This window comes from Dromaius novaehollandiae, chromosome 3 (genome assembly GCF_036370855.1).
Source record: "Dromaius novaehollandiae isolate bDroNov1 chromosome 3, bDroNov1.hap1, whole genome shotgun sequence".
Lineage (NCBI taxonomy): Eukaryota > Metazoa > Chordata > Aves > Casuariiformes > Dromaiidae > Dromaius > Dromaius novaehollandiae.
The window spans coordinates 75,824,028-75,850,702 of NC_088100.1; the positions used below are offsets into that span (position 1 = coordinate 75,824,028).

General features: G+C 39.6%; 1 protein-coding gene across 2 annotated transcripts in view; it reads right to left on the minus strand.

Annotated features, from left to right (window-relative positions):
- Nucleotides 1-9,343: 9,343 nt before the first annotated feature.
- The window catches only part of PRKN (parkin RBR E3 ubiquitin protein ligase), an 812,113-nt gene continuing 794,781 nt past the window's right edge, over nucleotides 9,344-26,675 (minus strand). For both annotated transcript variants that reach the window (XM_064509220.1, XM_064509219.1), the window contains 2 exons: nucleotides 15,120-15,237; nucleotides 9,344-10,656 (listed from right to left, as the gene is read on the minus strand). In XM_064509220.1, the coding sequence (XP_064365290.1) occupies nucleotides 10,547-10,656; nucleotides 15,120-15,237 (228 nt within the window). In that variant the 3' untranslated portion in view covers nucleotides 9,344-10,546. The remainder of the gene's footprint in view (nucleotides 10,657-15,119; nucleotides 15,238-26,675) is intronic.

Consider the following 26,675-nt stretch of genomic DNA (forward strand, 5'->3'; position numbering starts at 1 on the left):
CAGCGCCCTCAGTGCCCTGACAAGCAGTTTCTGCAGGTGTTCAGCCACAGGCATTTTGAATCAACAGTCTATCTTCTCTAACCTTTGAACCTTCTTGCTTTGCCTTTAAAGGAAGCATCTGGTGCTATGCTCTGTGGGCTGTGGTCCTTGGTGAAACCTCTTTGCCCATTTCAGCTTTCCAGATGATACCCTAAAGCAGAAGAAATAATTCATTCCTTAGGCAAGACAAGTTAAACATTAGCATCGTGTTGCAAGTTTTGTGTGCATCTGCCACTTCTGCTTTACTGATTTGCTGATTTTGATAGCTAATAGAGAGGGTCTGAGACTTTAGAAAATCATAATACTAAAAAAGATGCCTTTGAGTGATAGGCTATCAGTAGAGTGACTTTATTTTCTTAGCCAAAGTTTCATCATTGTTTTCTCTTGTCTTTTAAACATTTGGATTCTTTTTAAGACTGTAATGTTGCTCCGTCCACACTGTCAACACATTAGTGTTGCAGGGAACTCTTCTCTGTAAAGAAACTGGACGAAAGAGTGGAGTCACAGACATAACCAATAACATTCCCAAAGAGTTTGAACTCCATTTCCATATGGGCATAACTTCTTCTTTAGCCTGAATTTGTTGTTTATGTGCAAAAGAGTCTTACAATTGAGTTCTACCACTGTGCACAAATGCAGTGTCTGAGCTCATTAAGGTACTATTTTGAACAGAACTAACTGTGGCTGTGGGCTCCAAGAAACCAATTTTACAGGCCAAGGATTGAAAATTTTGGTCACTGGGAGCAGGAGCAATCACACAAAATTTCTGAGGTCTGAACTCCTGCCCAGAGTGTTACTGGTGCAGTCTCTGTGGACGTATGAGAGGTAGCAGTGGACCTACAGATTCATGAGGCTCAGCATGTCATAAACCTCCCTTCCCACAATCTGGAGGTGTAGATATGCTGAGTGACCCCCACTTTGATTTATTCTGCTGTGGCTACACTGTTTAGCCCTATCCTGAGCCAAGTAGTTTAAAGCAAGCTCATCTATGTCTACATGAGCTCTCCCAGTGACAGTATAGATGAACCCTGACGATAAAGAACTGAAACATGGTTGACAAACAAATAAGTTACCAGACCAGAGTTACTCAAACTCTTCAAGCTTCCAGGCTCACTGAACATAGTAGTTTTACAATACTGTAGTGTAGTTAAAAAAAAAAGCTCTTGTAGCATGTGGAAGAAGCATTTACAACAGAATACAAACATGCACGAGGATGATTAGCAAAGCACGTTCGTATACTTATTCACTTTGCTGTAACTTGCTTGTAAGCCAAGATACACAGTGGTAGCCCACTGACACTGTATAAATACAGATGGTGAAGAAAATAAATAGTCAGAAAGAAACTGCAGAGACTTGTGATAAATTGGAAGCACAGCATTTGGAAACAAGGCGAGGAAAGCTCTGGGTGTTGTAGCCCATCATAGGATGATTATGAATTGCCAGTATGATGTGCCTCTGAGAAATGTGTTGTGATCCTGGCATGGACTAAAAGAGTTTCTGAATGTTTCCCAAGGAGGCATGAATGCCATAGAAGGCAATAGTGAGACCAGACATGCAGTAGTATGCAAAACTTTGGTCACTCATTGTTGAAAAGACAATGTAAAAATTGAATAACTGATTCTTGCATGATTAGAGAAATAGCAAGCCAAGGTTTTGAACTTGGCTTGTTTAGTCTAGTAAAACAAATGGAGTGGAAATATGATTGCTGTCTTCTCCAACCAATCAGGGAAGGAAGGGAGTACAAAACACACAGAGGAAAAAAAATTAAGCTTACAAGCCATAATAACAAAAACTAAATGGTTATAAGCTGGCTATTAATATACCGGAACTAAAAGGTTTCTCATCATTAGCGTCTGGAACCAGGTTCCAGAGTAGCCATGCCGTGGAAGTTAATGGTACTAGGAAAAACATTGCTTGTGGGAGTGCTCTGTAAGTTTATGGAAAGGCTTACATAACAGTGTGCCTGTGATAGCAGGCTGGTCTCAACAACCTAACGAGACCTTTCCACTCCTAAGATCTTAATATCATGAAAGGGGAAAAAAAAACAGGTGGCTTTTAAGTATCAGGAGAACCTCCTGATAGGGAGAACTTTCTGATAATGATATTGTCTAGCAAAGGAAGTTGTTGGATCTGAGACAATGACTGCATTAATAGGAAAGGCTTCTGGATCTCTCTCTCTCTCTGCCAGCAGTTAATAATTGATTGAATAGGCCTGAAAGTTTGAATAGGCCAAGTAAAGCCCATGGAATGCAATGTTATGGGGACATATATAAAGGGACCTCATAAGATTGTCTAATCTGTCAAGGCCTACTGTTTGCAACAATACAGCTGTCTTCCATAGCTGGCTGAAGGCAATAAAAACCTTCCATTTTTGTTTGGACAAAGCAGTAATGTATAATAAGTATACATCATATATTTGAGATTTTAGCAGACCTTTTGCAGTCTAACACTTATGTATACATGAGCACAAATAGTAAAATAGCGTGAAGAATGTTACGGTTTGCTGGAAGTCTAACAAAAAAAAAGACTCTGAAATGCACTCATTACAAAGGGATCATTGACTTTTTTTTTTTCTTGCATGGAGCAAAATGATTGATTTAAAGTTCCTCAGGATCAGAATTTTCCAAACTGCTCAGCATCCATTATCAGAGAAAAAGTCTCAAATGTTCTCTTTTCTTTGTATGTGTACTTCCTTTGCTTAAACACAAAACAAAGATATTTTTTCCAAGTTGTACCTGATGGTGAACTTTGACAACCTTGTCCTTTTGGGAGCTCCTGAGTGGGAGCTGAGCTCTTACAAACATCAAATTCCAAATATAGGAGCACCCACAATCTGTATCCCGGCTCACCCAGATGATGATACAGTTTTTGCCTGAGGAGCTGAACTGCCCCAGCCCACACTCGAGGTAGGGATTTATTGAAATGGGTCCCCCCTGAAATGATAAGGGGGTTATAAGTTTTTTAGGGTGGCAAAGGTCTTTAAAAAAAAGTGCAATATAATGGCATAAATAAATACATAAATAGATTGCTGCTCTACCGCTTATTTTGTGTACCAGACTGCTCTACCAAGCTCATATGTGGTACCAAGTAGGTTTGTGGTGTAGTTGTACTGGGCCAGGAAGAAAAGTAGGCTTTCTGTTGTGTAGACTTGACTTTATGTTTTTATTTATTCAATTCTATCCCAAAGTTTACACAAAAATCAGGACTAACACTGAAATGTCACTGGTTGTCTCTAACTATATGCACGGTAAATGACACGTAAGAAGAGATTACTAGTACAGGAGAGGATATCTTACCATGGAAAAGCTTTTTGCTAGATCTGTTTTAAAGCTTATATTTAATTTTAGTAAAATCCTCCATAATGAGTCATTAGGAATAGCTATGATTTCTGTACCTCTGAAATTAAGTAAGGACCTGAGTGATTGTGACTCAGCTTATATTTACCTTCATATTCACTAAGCGAAGCCTGTCTTTAACATTTTGACATAGTCTGAAATTCAGTTAGATCACTGCTAAAAGTTACAAACTCAGATCAGAATTGATCTAAGCTTCATTAATTGACTAATTTTAATGTAGAAAACAGTCATTTTTGCCTTTGAGAAACAGATTTTTTTAAAACAAATCTGTCATTTGTTGCAGCACTTTGCACATAAGAAATGTCAGTGTAGCTAAGTGGGGTGGTTTGTTTTTTTCTTTTTTTGTTATCTCCACTAACTTTGGGACACCCAAAGCTCTGCCATTTCTTAAAAAAGAGTTCAAAACCCTTTTACCATGTTGTGATCACTTTAGCTTGGGTAAGAGCAGTGCGGTGTTTTCCAGGTTTGACTTCCCGGCATAAACGAACTCAGTTGGCTGAACCTGTTCAGGACTATTTAGCATCCGTTCCAAGAAAAAACTTGATATTGGCCCCAACATAAGAAGCATCTGAATGCTACTTCATTTTATTGATTGCTGCTTTTCATTTTAATGATCTTTTGGTCATTACTTGAGGTCCTCATCCAACCGGTTTTTGGCTTGGTAAACAGCAAATAAAGTTGGCAGTCTATAGAGATTACTGTTTATGATGCAGACGATATAACCATGTACCAAGTGAGAATGAGTATCCAACATATTGCTTCAGTGTGCCTAAACTAAACCTTTTAAAAACAACTCTGGCATGGCATTTAGTTTGCACTGAAATGAGATGGAGGGGGTGGGCGTGAATGTGTTTTGTAGATGAAATAGTTAACTAACAAAAGAAAAACAGGACATAAAGTTCTCCCAGAGATTGCCTAAGTACTGCTAAAAGGCAAGCTAAATGGTGTTTACAGAGTCTCTAAATTAGCCTTCTCCCACTGGAGTCAATGGTAAAATTCCCAGTCATTTTCAAGGGTGTCAGGTTAGGTTACAATTTTTTACGCCACTGAAAATCCTACCTTTCATTTCCTCTGGGTGCCTAATGTCATACTGATGATCTCTGGACCTCAGACTTCAGACTTGCATCCTGCTTCCCTGGGGTCCCTGCTGTCACTGTGCTGTCATAGATTTCCCCAGAGAGGAAAGGCAGTGGTGCTGGAGGGCTGGTGTGTATGTGCAGTCTGTATGTAGCCTCTGGACTGAATTCCCTGAATATTCTGCCTAAAATGCAGATAGTGGCACCTCCCTGCCTGCAAGGATTATGTGGAAAGCTTCCTCAAGCTTTCTAGGGATAAAAGCCAAAAAATAACATATATTGTTGCATATTTTATCTGCTGGCATAGAATCATTTCTCCATTACTCAGAAAAAAACACAGAACTCGATGATAAGAAAAAATTAAAATCAAAGAAAAATACTATTAATAATAATGAAGGAAAATTAAATGGCGTATTATCCAACAGAAAGTGTGGCAAGGACTTCTCTGCTCTTCATGCTACAAAGTAGAGAGGGAGGCCAAGAAAGAGAAGTCCACACTTGTTTCTTAGTTGAGGAAAAAAAAAAATTCTTTCTACTGTGATGTGAATCAGAAAAGTAATATATTACTTGCTCACAGAGGATAAATATTTAGGGCCACAGAAGTGCAAAGGAAAGCGAAGTCCCCCAGTGCAAGCCATGATTTTTCCAACGGTATGGGTACGCTCAGGTCAGTGGGCCTGCTGTGCTCTTCCACCAAAAGTTTAAATGACAGCTGAAGAGAGCAGAGGCTGGGTGGACAGGGGAGCAGGTAGGGTGAGGCAAATTATAGGAGGTGAAAGACATGATATAGGCTAAACCATCAGCCAAGAGTAGCAGAGACTGTATCAGTGATGGTATATTCTTAATTTTAGACAAAACATATCCTTAGTTTATGTGCTGTATAAAATACTGAAGTGGAAATGTGTGTTCTCCTCCAGCCTGATGATCGCAGGACCCCCCAGCCCCAGCCCTCTCACCAACCACCTGCTTGGCCCCATAGGTCTCTTAGCTGAGAACTGGAAAACCAGGCGGGCATTTACAAATAGAATCCAGAGATGGTTCCGGGCAGAAGGGATGGGGAAAGAAAAGGTAGTTTAAATTTTTCTGCATGCACATACTCATGCAGAAAATGAGAAGGGACTATTCAGTGTGTGTACCGTAGTATTGCCTGGGCCCCCAAGTCCCACGCTGCTAGAGTGTCAGCTAATCCAGGTGAAGATGATCCACAGTTGGAAATCAGTAGATGATACAAGGAGAAACACATGGGCAAACACATACACAAATAAACATACTAGGAGTCAGCAGGCAAATGTGTTAAAAAAAGAGAGATGTGTTTTTCTAAATTGGCTAAACAGTGATAGAGATATATCCTTACAAACTGTAATCAAATCAGATAAAAACATAAGGTAGTCAGTATATTTGTTTGTGCTGAATCGCTGTCAATACCATGTTGTGAGATGCATCTAGGCAAACTTCCCAAAGGGATATCAGGACCATTAGACATGGGGTTTCTTTCTTCTGGCAGCCTTGGTCCAGTGCTGTTTTTCCAGGCTTTGCTGTTGCTTGAGGGAGAACTGAAGGAAGCACGAGAATTTTACTGCCAGGGAACAAAATTCAGTTGTTAAAGAGCTGTACTGCAGCTCTCCACTTCTATGTAGGGTTTTTCTACATCCACCATTACCATAGCAGCCGAATGTTGAACCAGATAAATTAAGTCAGCATAGGGCTAATCGGTCTTCATAGCTGACAGTACCTTTTATCCTTCCTATCTTTCTGCAAGTGTTGCTGTCGAGCTTCCTACATCCAGGGATTATTTGCCAAGTGGTCTGAGCAGCACAGTAAACAAGAAGAAAATACCAGTTGTTGCCTCAAAGTGTGAGAAAGTTTGGCACAAAGCGCCAAACCCTCCCGATCTTTCAGAGGAAAAGCAGCTCTTGGGATACGGCCCTTCACCTGTAAGTGCCTCAGGTTCCCTTCTGCAAATGCAAATTTTACTTCAGTTTGCATAAGAGAGATGTAAGTAAGAGGTATGGCTACTATACTGCTTTGCACTGTTAATGGTACCTTGCTGCTCATATGCAAAAAGCAAGCCCCACTGCTTACTATCTTTTGAAAATGTGACTTTTTGTTCCCCATAGTGGCATAATGTTTTTTCTGAAGTGCAATTTACTGAATTGTTCTTAAAGTTTAGGTTTTAAAATGATATTATTTGGATTGCAATTTGAGACAAGATAAAGGCAGACTTGTAAATGATATTTTAGTCAAAGTCATGGCACCCAAATTATTATTTATGCTAAGCTTTGAGATAGGCTTTGTTCTTAGGGAGCCAAGCTGTTATATATTTTCTTCTTAATCTACTCGGTATTCAGATTTCACTGCCAGCTAGAATTAAATATTAGAGATTTTCTTTGTTGCTGTAGAGTTGAATTATTGTAGAGATAATTATTATTGAATATTTCAGCATACATCCTCTACTTAATTCATTTAACACACACTAAATGGATCCCAGATTGCAGTACCAAGAACAAGTCTCTAATTGTTTTAATCTGAAAGATGAAGAAGACTTGAGTTAAAGAGAATTCAATTAACAAAAGCAAACTTATATGTTAAAAAGGTGCATACTTTTTTTTGTTTTATATCATTGTGATAAATCATCTTGTTTCAAAATACAGAATACGTACTTAAATCTTAGTATTTCCAGAAAAAAATGCATTCTAAGTATATATTTTTGAAAACGTGTATTATTAGTGGAAAGCATAAACCCACGAGTGCTAGAAACCTCTGCATCTGTTTCTGCCATCACGTTGTTTTGCTTCTTGTTTTGTGCTTGAGTCCTGTTTCCTTTAATTACCCCCATGGCTGCCAGGAGTATTTGCAGAGACATGAGTGTGGAAACAGAGGCAGCATTGCAAAGGCTGGCTTCATGAAAGCTAGCAAACAGTGCCAGTGCCCAAGTTTTAAATGAAGACCCCTTATCTCCACCCTGATGACAGAGCCAGAGGTCTGGGGGAGCTCTGTGGTCCTGCTTGTATTATCGAGAGCTGCACCCCATCCTTGGCAGGCACATTACCATCGCACCTCTGGGCATGACTGACTTGTACTTAAAACTAACCAAGCCTCCCTATAAACATGAAGCAGATCTCTGTGCGCGCTTCTGAGGCTACTGATCCAACTGAGGGCTAAGGGGAGATGGCTAAAGTTGAGTGACGCAAAGTCCACTCTGAAAGTACAGAGCTGAAATAAAAGCAGCAGTCTGCATAGGCACTGAAGACTTGGTTTGCCCTATTTTGTTTTGTTTCCAATTACAAAGATCTCATTTCAATAAGATTTTTGTTTAATTTTGTTTTAGATTTTCTTTATGAAGTTATTTTTCATGCAGAAAAAAATCAATGGAGGAAATTTTTGGTCCAATTCAGGCTGTGCAATTCTAGTATTCTAATGGTGTCAGCAGAGAATTAATCCTCATTTTTCATAACTTTTAAAATTGTGGAAACAATGAGAAACAATCTTACTATAAATAGGAATCAACCTACACCATCTCAAACTTTATGTGCATGTATGTGTGTGTGTGTGTGTACACAGATTCATATGTATTAATACAGAGGAGATCAGGACATGTCCTGTTAAAATTTGCAGGATCTAAATATTATCTATTTGTAGTGTGTGATCACAGGATGTGAAACTGCACTGTGTGCAGCAACCCTGTGTGATAAAGTCAGTCCCTAAAAGTGAATAATCTTGACTCAGTCCTGGAACTCCTTTCTTTATTCTCTTTTCCTGCCTTTGCTCATGTCGTAGATGAATGTTCATAAACCCAACCTCTGACAAGTTCTTCCCAAGAAAGAGATGTGTTTATTCTAGCTTTATGACTCATGCTCTGCCATGCCTGGCCCAGGCCAGAGAGAAATACAGGAGATGATCCATAGCCTGTTGACTTCAATAGGCCTTGATCCAGGGGTATAAATTACATGTTTCTACGTGATAATTGAAACATTAACTTGTGAAGACTAGCCCTAACTCAGTGAAACATGCCTTACTTCCAATAAGTTTTTCTCCCTCTGTAAGAAAGATAATAAACAAAAATGGGAAAGAGATTCAGATTTCATTTGTTCCAAATGTTTGTGGATATGAAATATTGTGATGCGCTCCCATGTCACACAGTGTAAAAGCAGAATTATGCATTGTGGTTTTCTCTAGCCTGTTGGCAACAAGCCATGTAAATTATAAAATAAACCCAGGTGCAGGAAATCAAATCATGAAATAATCAGAGCTCACAGTAAAATATCTCCATTAAGATAATGTACTTAAATGAGATACACTGCATTTTTTTACTGCACTCTTACATTTTAATGTTGCTACTTCTGCATATATTTAAGTTCACTGGTGCCAAAAGGAAAATGGCCTTTAAGAAAGGCCCATGGTCTTGTCTTTGCCACTTTCTCTCTCTCTCCCACTGCATTTTCTTAGGTGATCTACATTTCATTTTATTAGTTCAATCTCTTGGTTTTAGTACCTCGCCCCTTCATCCTGCTGTTTCCTCAGACTTTTTATGTGACTTCCAGCCAAGACAGATGAATACCCCGCTGCTTTTAACAGGTGGAGATTTTTGTAGTAGGCCTGGGATTTCTTCGTCCATGAAGCTTCTCATCTCTATGCTGACTAATGCACACTAATATTTTCAGAAGTCTACAGTCATGCCATACAAAATATTAATTCAGACTGGATGCAAGCAGTCCATGACCCTGAAATTATTTTCTTCTAATAATGTTTTAATTAAAGGGCTGGATTCTCAGCTGGGAGTCTGAGGCAGTCAAGGAAATACATCAGCTAGTGTCCCAACATCTTTGTACTTGCTTGCATTGTATTCAAATAAGAAGAGACAGAAATAAAGCATAAAATTTTGACTACTTTATTTATCGTACCTTTTTTCTTCAAAAATGAGTTGTGCAAATCGTTATGTGTTGCATTGACGTGGACAGTACCTGTTTCATTTTGGAGTAAGACAGCAATGTAAAGCCCATGAAACAGTAAGATTGTTCAGGCTTGGAGATGATACTAAGTTTTGTCTTACTGTGTTAACTTAGTAAAATTAAAGAAGCCCCCTGCCCCACATTGTCTGAGCTGTGAATATATTTTCAGGAATATATCCATATTTTAATTCAGTTTCTGAGAATGATGATGGGGAAAATAACCCCTGAGAACTCTCTTCCTCCCTGTTCTTGCCATGTCCAAAGTTTTGCTGTAAGCACAAGAAAAATGAAACCCTGTGAGTCTAGCTTGCATAACACTTAACCACACCCAGCTATCAAGGCAAGAACATTCACAGTTAAAGCTGAAACTGCATCCTTAACTAATCTTGCAGTACTAACATAGTCTGCAATGAATACGTAAGCAGATTCGTGTCATATTACAAATACATAAGCAAAAATATGGCATTAAGATGGATGTTCCTATGACAATTTGGTTTAAAGCAAGACCCTGACAGAGAGCCTGTTGGGAAGGAACCCTGAGAAAACACTGAAGAACCACAGTCTTCCCTCTGCAAAAAAAATTATTAAGAAATACTATCTCAAAGCCAAAAATTGTTGACTAAGAAAGAGAGTGGTCAGAGAAAGAGTTGTTAATGCAAAGAACCTCCACCCTGCCCCCCACCTTGACACACACACACACACACACACACACACACACACACACACACACATCCCTGCAGGCTTCTCTATCTTGTAAGAATTATGGATTCCTGACTATAAATGTCAGCCAAATTTCCTCACGGTTACACTGTTGTCTGTACTGAGAGAACGCACAAGTACAAGAAAGTGAAATTTAACCCTCTTTGTACCATGGTGAACTAATCTGGTGATAAAAACAATTACTCTTTTTACTTAGTGGATTTAAAACTCTTAGCATGACTTCAATGTGATTTTGGTATGACTTCATATGCAAGAAAGCAAAACCAAACAAACTGGGGCCTACTTCTGAACTCCTTGTCCCTGAAACCACTGGGAGCTTTGTTTAAGAAAGGAGTTCAGAATTTGACCCCAATGAGCGCAAACTCCAGCAGCTACAATGCCGGCTGGCCTCAGTGCCACGGAGCCGTTAGTCGAACCAGTGATCTCCCATGCAGGTTCTATTCCACTCCAGGCCGCAGTTCCAGCACCACTCGAACCTGCACTGAGGGCGAGGACACTTCATGTGCATGCAGCCACCTGCAAGACAGAAAAAGAATGGCTTTGGAAAATACTTTAAAGAGATGCCAATCAACTACTGTCTGTTTTTAAATCAACTTCTTAAGGTGTTCGTTTACTAGCCAAGAAGAATATTTAATAAATGAGAATAACAAGCCTGAAGAATATTTTCCTGGGCTTTACAAAACCTGTTACTCCCCCTTTTATTTGGATGTAGCCTGCTGGTCACACTTGAGAGACTGCAGGAGTAGGAACTGCGCTTCTATCTGACCTTCGAAGAGATTGTGCTAGGGATGGGGAAAACTGAGGACAATCTGTGGCATCTCAAAGCAACCGTGGAGATAGCTGCGCAAGGATAGTCTACCCTAATCTAGCTGTGAGCCAGAAGTTGCTCAAAATTCAATTCTTTTTTTGAATTTGGATTGAAAAGCTGAGAGATTTGCAAAGAGAGTTAATGGAGATACACAGATTTTAATGGCTGACTGCTGATTACATCAAAATGATACTAGTAATTTAAGTTTACTTGACATTTTTTATATCTAAAGCAGCCTTTTGATCACATCATTTCCTATGTGCTGTTTCTTACTTTCCCATACTGTGAGAGCAGCTTTAATCTCTCTGCTCACAGCCCTCATCAAAAGTTTATTTTGTAATATATAAAACATTAACATTGTCAAAGGTCATTACAGAGATGTACTTCAAATGGGAATTATGTTGCTTACCACACAAAGAAAGCTTTTGTGTAATTCAAATTGAAATAAAGCCATGCAGTATGAAGAAATGCTGATAACTCTTCTTCTGTGAGAATTGTAAATAGCTCCTCCAGAGAGTGATAGGATGTACAAGGCTCGTGTATTCTCTACTGTATGACATGTTGCCCTTACACAATTTTTCCTATGATGCTTCTCCAGAATGATCCTCAGAAGGTAAAAAGGACAGGAGACACAAGAAGTGTGTCATAAGAAGTGATCTGTTAAAATAGGCCTATCTGCTTCATCTGACAGAGGGTGGGAGCTAGCTGGGATGGCCAAATCTACTTGCCGAATTATACCTTTGTGTAAGTGGTGCAATTTACTGAACGTTTTGTCTTGTTTAAACGTAAGTGTACTAAAGGGCAGCCTCCATGTTACACTTTACTTAAAGTTCAGATCCAGTCCTCTCTTAGAGTTCATGTTAAGCCACCACGGGATAAAATCCATCTCAGTCGTAGAGCAGGAGTCAAAGCCTAATAGGTATCTTCTATCAAATGTGTGCTTTACCCTGACAAGCCACGTGATTCATGTTACTCCCTGCTACACAGCAACTGAGATCAGCAGGCAGGGTGGAGAGTGCCTCAAGTGACGTGGTGTACAGCTTGGTGAGTACAACCATCCTCTGAGAGATGGGGATGTGTGTTCAACCCCACTCAGGCTGTGAGAACTGAGCTGGAGTGTTTTCACTCTTTCACTTAGGCTATTACAGAAAATTTACTGGCATATAGCAATACACTATATTGCCTATAGAAATATAGGCTATTATAGAAAGGCTATTGGCACCACCACTGTTCCTTGTAAAAGACAGTGTCCACAGTCACACGTGGAAGGGAAGGCACAATTATGCTCTCATGTATACTCAGTGAACTTCTCCCAAATGAGGACTGTTGGCAGATTGCAGTATATGATCGTCAGCCTCTGGACACCAACTGTACTTCGGCAGGAGTGAAGTTTGCCTTTAGTTACCCTGAGGCACAGGCAGAAGCAGGAGCCTGAGGAGCTTCAGAGCTACACAGATGCTCTGTGTGGTTAGGTATTGCCAGGGCTGGTGGCAGGTGACTGCAGTTCATCATACTGGGCAGACTGTTCAATCATACCTACATTCTGCCATAGGCACCAAAACCATTTTTTGGAATTGGTCCTGTGTGCTGTCCTGGTGCAATAAATTAAACTGACAGTATGAGGTCTCTGCTGCCCTTCTGCTCTTTTCCTTCCCTGTGTTTTCAGGTTTGAGGGGAGATATCAGAAAAGTATGTCTTACGGGGTCATTCTAGTTGAATAGCTGAGGTATACAAAAAGGACATTTCTCAACACAGACTGAAGACAATCTGACTCTAGATTAGACTGAACTGTCCTGCTTGATGATTCCCTCCAGCACGCCTTCTGTAAGCATCATTTTTCCAGAGCACTTGTATATCTATCCTGATCAGTTCTGGACTGACAAAGGAACCAATGTCTTCACAGCAGCCAGGCTCACTGAAGAACTCCTGATTTTCTGTGTTTGCAGAGAATGTTGTGTTTCCTAGGAAGTTTGATAGTTTGACTTCTCAAGGACATTTATCATTTTTGTTCATAGCTGCTCAACAGTTTTCACTAGCCAGTAGGGGAAAAATTTAATTTGTAAGTGGTAGTTTGAACAGTTATTACTCATGTAGTGTAGTGGAATCTGAGAAAGCTCTTTATGTCAAACAGAGTTCCAGCACAGGTAAAACTTGCTGAGCAATACAAATAAAAGAAATGCTGCTGAGATGTCATTTCTTTTTTAATGTCATTTTTAAAAATGGATACATATTTTGATAGAATGTAATAAATGAAGGTGTTTTGTTAAAAGACATGTTAACTGTCTTTTTATCTTCTGACTCAGTGGAATTTGCTATCGTAAATGTATGGCTATTGTTACATGGAGAACAGTAGGCTGCAGGCAGTTTACAAAAGCCAGCCTGGAAGTTGGAATGTGCAGTACCCATTATCAAAAAAGCAAGCACAGCGTACTTTAAGCTTCATGCCTCAATTCACAGAATCACAGAACTGCTGAGGTTGGAGGGGACCTCTGGAGATCATCTAGTCCAGCCCTCCTGCTCAGGCAGGATCACCTAGAGCAGACTGCCCAGGACCGTGTCCAGTCAGGTTCTGAATATCTCCAAGGATGGAGACTCCACAACCTTTCTGGGCAGCCTGGTCTAGTGTTCAACCAACCTCACAGCAAAAAAGTTTTTTCTCATGTTTAAATGGAATTTTCTGTGTTTCATGCCCATTGCTTCTTGTCCTTTCTCTGAGAAGACTCTGGCTTTGTCTTTTCTCCCCACCATCAGATATTTATAAACACTGATAAAATTGCCCTGAGCCTTCTCTTCTCCAGCCTGAACAGTCCCAGCTCTCAGCCTCTCCTCATATGAGAGATGCTCCAGTCCCTTAGCCATCTTGGTGTCAGCTAGGGATGTCCATGTGACAGCTGCCTGTAAATTAACAATAGAGATTGTGTGGCACAGTGTAGGAGAAATAAAAGGTCCCTGCACTGTTTCCAGCCTGACCAGAAGCTTTTGTATTTGGCCATGCAGACCTTACATATGAACAGTCACAATTGCTGTCTATTTCTAATACAGTTCAAACTTCTGGCTTACCAATCTGTTTTACAAGTCTGTAAATAATTTCTTTCTCACTTACCCCTCAGTTCTCTCCTGCTGCCCACCTTGCTCTCTACACTTTGCCAAATCTTATCCCACCTTCCCACTCTTGAATTCATGCCTTCATAACTTCTGCTTCTTGTACTTGAAGAAGTCTCCCACTTTCCATCTGCCAACTGCCTTCTTTTCTTTCTTCAAACACCAGATTTCAGGATTTTGTTCTATTTAATAATATCTCCACAGTTTCCCTGCCTGAAGTGTTCTTCCTTATGGTTTGCAGAAGTTCTTGTCTGGCATTTTCAAAATCCCATTTGAATCACTGATGCCATGGAACTGAGAAGCATCCTCTATACTTACTATTCATATAATATAATTTCTCTAGGTAATCATTTCAAGACAGCTTGGTTAGGTCACATTTTTACAGTTAAATCTTGGAACAACATGTACTTGGAGGGTACAGCTCATTTGCTGTTGCTGTTCCCCATTCTAATGACCCCAGAGCCAGTAGATTACTTTTCTTCCCTTGTGTTAAGTATTGATTAGCGCAGCCAACTTCTCAGGACTCATGGTTTTTCCTCTGACTTGCTCTTTCACTGTAGGCTTTTCTCTGGGGTGAGATTTATCTCATCTAACTTCAGGTATATCCCATGTAGTCATCTACATCAGGACTAATTCTCCCACACCCTAGCTTTAGGTGCAATTCTTCTGGCCTGCTTTAGACACGTGCTCTATTTTAGCGTGATACAAGTTTTGCTCTACAAATGTCTATTTTTTCCATTGAAAATGGAAGTTGTCTAGACAGCTAGCTGAACATTCAGTCATATGAATGATTTTGACTCAGGGCTTCCCTGTGCTTTATTTCCCCTGTTTATAAAACAGCTGAGTGTTTTGCGAGACTTAGTTAGTGGCTTTAGAACTAAGTCGTTTAGATTTAGTGATTTCTAAGTAATTGAGATATAGTGGCAGAGGGAAGAATCTAGCTCTGTGTGCTCTCCCTCTCTTGACAGGTCCATAATCATATGCATCTATATACATGCATATTCATATATTTATATTGTAAGATTAATTTTAAGAGACAAGTAATAACTGGTAACTCTAATAAATTTACCATTTTTTTCTACGGGAATATGGCAGCTGGGGCATGGCTTGGTTGTTTTCTTGATTGTTTCTCTAGATGCCTCTTCCCATCGGGCTCGCATGGCTGCATGTTCATCAACCACATATCCCTGCGAAAAGAGAGAAAAAAAACTGGGCACAGTACTGAAAAGCTGTGCTGGGACACAGTGTCTAACCTAAAGCAATAATTATTTACCCATGAGAAACAGACAGGAGAGGATGCACAGCCCATTAGGCTGGACTTTGTGTTTTGAAGCAGGAATTCTGCAGCTCTCACAAATGAATTTTCTGCCACCGTGCATGACATGCGTGTTGGGCTAGGCAGCAGGCTCAGCCTCCAGGTATGAGGCTGCGGGGTGGCCAGGGACAGTGTGCCATGGCAAGGTCCCTCATGCAACCTGCTACAGCTCGAGCTGCATCCTCTGCCCTGCTCCTTGCCCCGCGCGGCAGGCAAAGCAAGAGGACACAGTGGGCATCAAGCTGTGCTGCAAATGCACAAAGACAGGTAAAGAAAGCAAAAGACAAGGTGAAGCAGGAGTCAGATGAACTCCTCTGGGGTGTGACATCTTAGACACCAGTCTCAGGTTTTAATCCCTTCTTGCAAGAAAGGCAGAAACACCAAGACAATGCAACACTTTTTTAGTGCAGAATGGTGGGGTGGGGTTTCTAGAAGGAAACTGTTTTTCATAATAAAGCATATTCCTTTGTTTTTGAGGTCAGATTTCATTCAAACATAAACCTGCATAGACTTCTGAGGCTTTGTAAGGCACAGAGAAGAAACACAAAGATTCTGGAAGAGAAGTAAAAAGAAAATGGTGAATAATGAAAACAACTACCTCCCCAGACAGAGCAATACTGATGGAAAAAGTCATCATGAAGAGTGTTTTAAAAGGGACTTTGGGGTTTGCCCTATTTATGGCTGGGCCAAAATTACATAAGCTACACAAATGTCCTACTTGGCAATTTCCTACTTAAAATGATAATACAAGGACAAAAGATATGGCAGTGCCTTGAGTAATTTCTATCACACAAGGCTGGAAACTATGTGGATAGTAGCTATATACAATGTATTTAGGTCCCAGCCTTGAAGTCCTGCTCTATCTGTTCATACTGTGCATTTTTCAAGCATGTGGGAACATTATGAACTTAAACTAGAGCATATCATCTGTAAAAATTCCTGCAACCTCTTTGTGTTTACACATTCAAAATACTTGTACATTGTTCTATGAATAAGCTTTTTATATTTATTTACATGGATTTTTAAAAAATATTTATTGGTAACAAGACAGCAAAAGGAAATTGGCCCAACTTTGCAACATATAACACAACTTTCACTCCTATTGATTTCTCTCCAGCTACTATAAAGCTTGTGGCCTGTTGTGCTGTCAGTGCATGAGACCTAGATTTTATTCCTTGACTGAAGTCACCAGAGTTAAGATGGAATAACAAAGAGCAACATCTTGTGAAATTCATTTCTAGCTCATCTAGAGGCCATTGTGACAAGCACCTTAAAAAAATCATGCCACTTTTAATCAGGAAATCTCCAAAATGTGTTTATGCTATTATTCTTTTATTTTACTGCCTAAATTAGTCTCCTCAGCCCCTTAATACCTTTTGTTGGTCCTTGCTTAGTGTTCTGCAGTTTCCAGCATTTTTGATGTAGGGGTGACAAAAGTGAACAACGTCCTCTTAGCGCTGTCCCTGCTTCTGGATAGGGAGTTAGTACAGCTCAGGCTCTGCATGCTGGTGAATTATTCAGCAATTCAGAGGGAGTTGCCAATATTTTATATTTGTGTCTCAAGCCTGACTTTTAAGAAAGCCCAGCAGCATGCAAACAGCAAAGCAGAATTCTAGGACCGCTGAAGGATGCTGAGTGGTCTCCTTTCATGTACAGCAGTACTGTCTAAAATGACCTCTACAGAATGGTACATTAGCAAGTTCTTGGAAATAAGAAAAGCTACTCAGGCTAATAGCGAAGAACCTGATCTTGCAGAACTATTGATCTTGCAACACCTTGACCTTTAAAGAAGAATGACTTCAGAGAGCAATCTGAACTAACCCAGGGAGGCCTGAACACAAGGTGAGGAGAATGGGGAGCATTAGACTTGTGCCTCAGTTTGCCCAGTGACAGGAAAATGATGTTCATTTCACTTAGCCATAATGGGAATTAATCATTTAATGTCAGTGAAGATGATTCAAGATAAAAATTACTGTAGCAGGGAAAAAGCACATTATTACTATTTTTAGAATAATATCTACACAAGAAGACCAGATATACTTTTAATTTTTGTATTCAATCCAGAAGAGCTTCACAGTGACTATTTTTTTCCCAAATAGGCCAAATCCAAACTGTATGATTCAGTACTTGGAAACATACTTTTTCCACATCTTCAAGTATTTGTTGTGCACTAATAGCAAATGACACTGAGGCAAAATTTCACATGCCAAATTGCTAATTTGATTTGTATAAAGATATTTGATCTTAGTTTTGAAAACAAATACAAACTTGGGAGAGCTTAGAAATAATTAAAATAAACAAGTGTAAAACCACACATATCCAAGTCACTGAGGAAGAACAAATTGATGAAAACAACAGAGTGCATTATCATATTAATGTTTTCCATTGCAAGAATTCCAGCATGAAATAGATACAGCAGCGTGATAATTTTCAGGCAATTAGAGCTGAAACTTCCTTTCTATGCCCAGTCTCTTGCTGAATGCAGAGTTAAAAACTTCCTGATGCAGAAAACAAATACAGTGAAATGGTACAGAGACCTGAGTCCCTCTGATTCAGCAAATAAATCATACCATACTGATCAATCAGCCCCAAGTGTTCATGTGCTTTACGTAGTGCTCCAGGTACAATGACTGCAAGCTCACATATATTTTATCTTCGTTTTTTCCTCAAGTGACAAGGAAAGTTGCATGGCAGTGCCAGCTTCTCAAAAACTTTGAGGACTGCCTCCATGTTCTTCCCTACACAGCCCAGATGAAAATAAGAAGCATTTTTCACAATGGTAGGATGCGTTACCTAGTGTTTAGGACTAAAAGTGATTATGGGATACAAACTGAGGGAACTCAATTTCTGAAAACAATAGTTTAAGGAAAATAACACATTTTATGCTATCACTCAGTCACATTTCAAGCTTTTCTCTTCCTGCCCCTTTTTAAGCCTCTACGTGATATCACACCCATCAAGCCAGAGACAGAATCCACTGCTTTGCCTTTATCCTTGTCAATGCTCTGCTCACTAACTATCTTGTGCTTTAAGAATGATGCAGAATGTCACTATAACATGATGAAGAGGGACTTTGATTATTGTAACACCATTATTTATGTCTGCCAGAGCCCCTGGGATTTGCCTCTCATGTTCACAAAACCGTCTGGAGGATTTTAGGACAGTCATGAGTAAGAGTTGCTCCATGCTAAGAAACGTGGCTTTTCTGCCCCTCTTCACCTTCTTTCCTCCTCTAAAAGAATATTTTAACGGAAGATCAAGATCTTTGTCTCTGCATGAGACAGACATGAATGGGGGAAAAATGAAAGAAACTGATCATTTGTAGAAATAAAGACATAAAAAATACAGAGAGAGGTTTCTAATTTCCAGTTTATAATGCCACTACAGCTCTTTTTCTCATATTATGAAATCATTCTGAAGGTAATATGGGCCACAATACATAGATTGTCTTACTGTGAAATAACCTAGTAAAATGCATCAGGGAATTCAAAATCCTGCTGTTGAATAAGTATTTTTCTCCATGATCTTATGTGCACTCAGTCCATGATAACATAGATTTTTTAAATTTCAGGTTTTTATTATCAGTCTGAGCCATAAGGGATGAAATGAAGCATCAAGATCTGTACCAAAGAATTGGTTTTTCCTTTATCTATCTTCTGTATTCAGGGCCACACTCTGCCAACAAAAGGACTTTTTTTTTTTAAATTTTTGGCAATGCACTTGAAAATTAGCTCACTGGTCCTACTACAGTGCAAGAACAAACTTGGGTTTGCAATGGTAGCAGACACTACAGTTCTTGATACAAGCTTGTGTGTTAGCTACAGGACTCACATGCATGAATGTAAATCAGAGAACATCAGCTAGTAGGTTAGTAGGTATCAGATCCACATTCTCCACTGAATCAGAAGGGATTTTTCACTAAAAAAAGAATCTCAGAGAAAATAAATCATGGGCAAGGTGTTCATCTGGAATAAGTCTGCAGTTTGTGTGTGTGTATATGTGTATGTATATATAGATGCCTCACAGATCAATAATTTTCAGAACTGGAGGAAATTCATGCCTGACTTACCCAGGAGGCACAGTTCTAAAAAGGAAAAGTTCTTTACCTCCGGTGTCTATTTAAATCAGCATCTTCCATCCTAAGCTAGCATACCTAATCTCCTTGACAATCGCCTAGCTGTAATAGACCAGGTCTATCAATCAGAGGTTGCTCTCATGTTATTTGGCCTGTCTGGTCTTGGATAAGAAGCTCAGAGATTCCAGCTGTGCATCACATGCCAGCTCATCTGGGACAGGAAAGTACAATACACTTGTGATGCTAACCTCACACAATATGCTCTAGTGCCCTGATTATTACAGAATATTTGTCACAGCTGTCATGAAAAATTACTAGATTCCTTCCATGCCCCTTTGTGATTCATCCTTTTTGATTCTTAGCTGTGCTGCAGAGTATGACCAGGAGTCAACACCCACAAGTAACAGCAAGCTACAGTACGAGCTATTGGAAGCATTATTTAACATCCCCTCTGCAACATCCCCTTAGAGACACAGAGGGAAAACTCCATCTTGGTATCTCTGGGCCACACTGAAAGATTTGTTTTTTCCAAAGGACTCAGCATAGAAACAGAATGGAAATAAACCTAACAGGGACAAAGAGACCATAGAGACTGCTGAGCACCATGCTGCAATATAAGAACATGTACATGGAAAGGTCTTTATGCAGTTAATCAATATCAGGCACTACGGAAAAAGTGCTACAGAGACAAAAAGCATCTTGAAATAGAAACAGAGCATCCTTCTTAAAGTAGTGTCTCATTCAGGTAATAGAGTATACATCGACTGGTCAGCAGAATATGTACAGCAAACAAGCATATCTGTTCACAGTCATCAACTAAGCAATACCATCCAATAATATCGTAATAACATTAACTGCAAAACTTCTTGTCCGAAGTATGGGGAGCATAACATATATAATGTTCAACTCAGATGTCTGCTGTATTATATACTGTCTTATGTAACCACACTCCTTTCATGACCATACTTATTTTGCCTATCGTAGGCAGCATCTAAAAACTGAAAACCCTTGATTCAGAATACAGTGTGAAGCTGTAAACATTATATTTCACTTAGCTTTGGTGAAATGTACTTTCTGGACTCCTGCTTGATTATTGCTATTTAATTCCATTCTGATAAGCAAAAAAGCTGGCCATGCATAATCTTAAATGATGTACCCTAATGCAGCTTTCTTTTGATCAGAAACATCTGGTGTTAAGTTAATTTTCTTTTGAAATTAAGATTAAAAAAAAATTGTAAAGTTGTGACTTTATGTGAAATGCAGCACTTTAATAAAGAATTAAGATGTCTCAAAACAGCAAATATTACTCATTTTCTAGCATGAATGTGAGAACAACTGTGGATATTTGGAAAGAGTTTGAAAGGAAGACAAAGAAGAATTCATTGTACACAAACCAACATTCAGCTCACCATAACATTTAGATTAGCAGAGCCCACTAATTATTTCGGGGTAGAGATCTAAGCAAAGGCAGTTTTAGCCTCATCCGTTGCAGCCTGATCTACAAGGGGTGGTGACAGTCCAGCTTCAGTTTCTTTCGTCTCCTCAACTTCTGCTGGGCTGTTTTACGAACATATTCATATGAATCAACCTCCTGTCACATTTACTGCTGTCTTTTATTTTAGATGTGGGGGAAACTAGGGCACTAGATAGGCTAGAGTAGCTTTGAAAAGAGTCCTTTTTTTTTGAGTCATTTAAGAGACACAAAATCTCACAGAGGGAGGTACTCATAGTTAGGAGACCAGCTGGGGGACTTTCTCTAGGACTCTCGAAAAAGATTTGCATTACTCAAAACACCAAAAGGTGGTTATAGATCCGGAACAGGAAGGACATCTATCAGTGGGAATACATTTCATGTACAGGAAAAATAGAGGTGTCAGTAGCACATTGACCCGGTTAAAGTCAGCTGAAACAGCTTTGTGTGAACCATCTGGTTTGCCTAGGGAACTCTATATTAAAAAAAAGAGCTATAAGAGTTCATAATGACCACAACTAGCTAAAATCAAAGTTCAGTGATATACACAGGCTATTGTATCTGATACAAGATGGAAGAGCATTTTACCAATGACAATCCTGGAGCTCTGACTGGCGACACTGCACACCAAGGCTCTCACTCTGCATGTCGGGTCTGTTCCGATGAGCATGAATTAAATTCAGGTAGCTAGAGAATACTGAATTTGCACTGTTCTAAAGCAGAAAATCTAATCTAATACAGGTCATTTTTATATAAGTGTTTCCAACAGAGGAATGAAGAGCATACCAGCTCCAGAAAGTGGTAACATAGCTGCAAATGACTGTCAGCTTAATCTCATAAACAAAAGCAACCTGTCACATCTTTTTATTTTACTGCTGCCCAAAATAGGAAAGCTAAATTTCTTTCTCTATAATTCCCATCTATTTCTCATTAGACAGAAAGTAAAGAACTATTCTCGAATTTCCTCCAGTGCATCTTTATTTATAACACAGAGGTTAATTTTACAAGGACATTTCCTGGTTATAGTTATTTTTCTTGTTCCTTTAATTAGGCATCTGTGGGTTGAAGTGTCCTGTGCCTGACATTGTGAATATATCACCTATTAAACCCCTGAGTCTCAGTTTCTTTCCCTGTTTGTACAAATCAAGCAAGGTGTGCCTTTTTTGTACAGCCATATTTTATTTAACTTTTTAAATTTATCTGATGGAAAAAAAATCAATGGTCTAATAATAGATATTCCACATTTCATACTGTGACTCAGGATGTTGTGTATGATGAACCTCTTCACTAGCTTTTTCCTTCACTAAAATGTAGTCAAATAATTCAGATCTTCTGTGGTCAGCATTTGCTGTTTAGCATTTTGATTTTTTTTCTTCTGGCAGTACAGAAAGATGTTTACATAGAAATGCTGCATTCTTCCTCATTGTTACTCTTGCCTATAGCACATCATTTCAAATACCTCATCTCTTTTTTCCCACTCTTCTAAAAGCAGTAAGAAAAGTTTGCTGAAATAGTGAAAAAGTATTTTTGTAATGGATATTTGCAACATTTTAAAGCACAGACACAAAACAATGATAAAGAAGATCTGATTAAGAAGATCACATAACTGTGGAATCCAACATAACATACATGTTTTCCCTAATAACTCACTCTTCACCAAAGGTTCAACCCCCCCCCCCATTATAATACAGTTACAAAAACCAATACAATACAAATAATCAGGAGACATATGTGGTCTCATAATTTGTCAGCATTATTGTTTTTCATTACGTTTTAATAATTCTATTGCATAGTGTTTCTTTCCTTCTACAACCAGATTGTAAGAGATACCTTATATGAAACCTGATTTGCATGAAGCATCCACTAAACATTTATTATCTTAGCATCACAATAATTCAGCTAAGGATATTTTGGGAGAGGTTTTGTTTGGGAATTATATATTAAAATCAAATTCTGAAATAGCTCTTGCTCTCAGTGGGCTGGTATGTTCTGTTGAATAATTATAGCAAACTGCCACCTACATAGAGACCAGGCTTCACAACTTTACATGCCTGCTGGGAATCTACAGGCAAAATAGCATAGCAGATTAGACAGACTTTGTTCAGTGGATGGGAAGAGAAAGCCTCGCCAGTAATGTCTGTCAATTTTATACCACCTACTGGCAATTTTGGGATCTGCATAATAATAAAATGGAAGGACGGCAAGGGCTGGAAGGCTCACTTGTAGCCCAAGCGAGCAGGGAGCCTTTCCAGGAAATGCATTACAAAAGACTTCAGCGGAAGGCCAAGTAACTTGGCATGCTTTCCTGGGTGTGTGTGCACACGGGTGCGCTTTTATGCAGCATCTGTGCCAGGACGGAGCAGCAAAGAGCACTTCTGCAAAGTGACCAAATGGGCCTGCCTTGGAAGCCACCATTTGTCTGAGAACTCGCAACTAAGTAGGGTCTGAACCCTCAAACTATGGCTAGGGCTGCAGTCAGGACCCAGCACTGTGTACTGATGAACAGGATCAGGTCTGGAAAAAAATTACACTTCTAAGTCTTGCACTAACTCAGCAGGGGCTTTGGACAACTTTTGGTTTCGTCTGGGTTGCTGGGCTGAGAGGACTGCTGGGTAAGGTGTATACTGGCAGTGGAAGAAACGCTAAGTTACTATCTGGATCCTGCATCAGCTACTTGACTATGGTAAGGACAGGGACCCAAATAACAAAAACTAAGGTTGGGTTTGAAGATGGTAGGCTTGGGAACAGGCTTTGAGATTTGGGTGGCCTCTAATTTAGGGTTAGATCTGGGGAAGGCAGCATCCCACAGATTTGGAGTGATGTCAAAGTTAGGTTTTATAGCACTAGCTATAAACTTATAAATAGCTTGTAGGTTAAGGTTTAGAACATGTTGCTTTGTAGCTCAGCAAAAATGGTGTTGCCGTTTCTTAGAATAGGCCACAGGCTTGGTGCTAAGCCAACACCACAGGCCTCAGGACCTGTCAGGCTTTGTCTGTACCTATCTTGACCTGACTGGAGATTTGTTTTACCATGTAACAGCAACTATCTAACAGCCAGGTGACTATTATTTTGCTAATGCTTTGGCTTTTGTTTAGTTTTGTATAATTGTGTGGTGTGACAATATTATATGTATTTTTGTAACTAATAGATAGCAATGACAAGTACAGGTATTCTGTGTTGAATGAACTACCTGTGATCCCAGAATGCAGCACAGAGGAGTAAAGGCATGGAATGATATCAGAGCCCTTGAAAACACGGACACAGGATGATACTGAAGCCCCCAGGGATTTAAACAGATCTGCAGTGGTCAGTTACCCAAATGCAGCCTTGGGAGCTGGGCAGAATCAATTGCAGGGGTGACAAAGAGAACAAAGAACAAGTATCCAACATGCATAAAACACACCATAGATAGTAAATTTGGATGCAACATGGACTTGCAGACCAATGAAGAAAGAGTATTTTAACAATCATATAAAAGTGGCCCCAAGGAGATCTTATAGGGAGGAGAAAAAACTATCAATATCAACAGCATGCTCCTTCAGGTAAAGGACTCACCATGCCAACCCATATCTCTGCCCAATCGAGCCCTCAAGCTTCAAACCCACAGGGGCAGTGGGACACCAGAGAAAGGACTGGATACTAGAAGGTTTGCATATGCCTCATATTAATAGTATGTAATTTGAACTACAAGTGCTAGTATCATTTTAAAGGGACTAATACTAGTTCTTTGATTAGCTTGCTAAGACTCTGGTAAGATTAGCAATAAATTCTTGACTTTAGATTTACAATGACCCTGTTCCTAAATGAACACCTTTAGCCCACAATAAGATCTTCAATGTAACCAGCTTGTGGGAATGCACACAACCTATGTGCACAAAAAATTGGTAGGAAGCAGCAGCAGCCAAAGAGGTAAGTTTAGTGTTGGATTTTGCCAGGTCATGAGTTTTGCAGGGCTGGGGCTACTAGAACTAGCCTGAGGGTTACTTTTATCACTGCATTTCTGTAGGCATTGCTGTGTTAGGAAAAGGATTGAGGTGGAAGGACTATGTTTAATATAAAAGCTGAATGAGATCACTTAGGTTTGGATAACAGAAATGTTAGGAAAGGAGTTAGAAGTTGGTCTGACACAGGTTTAGGAGCTGAGTTTGGGACTGGAAGAAAAAAGAGGCTTCCTGAAAGGATCCAGCAGGAGCACCTGTCCAGGTTTAGCTCTGAGCTGGCAGAGGTTATTGAGTTAAATTGAAGACTAAGGTTGGGGTTGGATTAAGGATTATCAAACCAGAGAGCAGAGATTAATGAACTCTAGTTAGGACTACAGTTAGAAGGGGCTGCAGAAATCCATTTTAGGCTGTTACTGGTATCAGGAGATTTTAGCATATGGAAAAACTTGAGTTATTTCTGGATGTCAGCTGGCTAGAACCACTATCAAGGTACACCAGTGACTCCAGAGAGGTCTCTGTCTACAGCCAGAACTGCTTACAGCAAGAAATTAACAGGGTCAAGTTCAGGATTGGCCTGAGACACCACCCTGGGGTTAGGGCTAGCATTTACAAGGGTACAGCAATGGCTGATGAACCAGGATGTCTCCAGGTTCAAGAAGCAAGGCTTTTTACTGGATATAGTGAATAATGCCAGAAAACGCTTAATGCTATCATCAATCAGCTGATTAGATTAAGTTCAGACTGGCAGTAGTTGCTGTCTTACAGAGGTCTGAAGAAGGATTCGGAGTCTGGGCATGGAGTTTTGAAATCCCCAGCATGGATTTATGAATTAGGATTACTGATACATCCAGGATAAACTGCTGAAGTTAGGTCAAGGCTATGAGTGGGGTGACAGTCAGGATTTGGGATCATTTAATTAGAATCCATGTTCTAATTAGAGAAGACTAGACAAATGCTGATACCAGACAGCAAGCATCAGCTAGACCCATCTCACAGGGATAGATTTAGGCCTGGCAGGTATCACTGAAATGGAGTTAAGGTTTTGGTTCAGTAGGGTCCCTTATAATCTTTTTAGGGTTGGACAGATAAAGATCTCTAGGCTGGACTTTACAATGATCTAGTTGATGAAGGCAAATGAGACTCATCAAGTCGTCTCAAGTGCTTTTAAAGATGGAAGTGAGTTATGAACTTCTTTGACTTTCTATCCTTTTTGTGAATAGAGAGAGTTGATTTGACACACAGGCTATTACAAAATGTCAGTGCTGCCAAAATATATGCTGTATGGGACAAAACTGACATTACTTTCTGGAATAGTGCTATAGTCCCAAATAGAGCTATTTTATGTAAAGTGTTTATTTACCCATATACCTATAATATAATGTGCATAACTGTCCGCTCAGTAGTTTTAGGACATCAGTGAAAGCTTAGCTTAATGTCATTATGCTCAGTTAACATTTCTGAAAAGTGACACCAGGCAAGATGCATTTTCTATGCAGTCATTAGGAGCACAGGATTCTGAATTATTTTGCCCAGCCTGTGCTTCAATTGAAAAAGATTACACTTTTCTATTTGGTAAAAGACTTGCAGGAGATCTGCTTGCCACTGAAAAGAAGTTTTTATGATCATTTGCCTGGAATTATATTTATGTTGTACCGGAACTCCAGCATAGTGGATTAGTTGTAGGAGGTTATTACTCACCTGTGAATTTGGACAGATTATGCATTTTTCACACATTATAGCCATTAAGATTTAAAAGGGCAGCAGTTGACACATTCTTAGCAAGCTTTTTTGTGCTTTAGTGGTTTGCCTTTTCCTGCTTTATG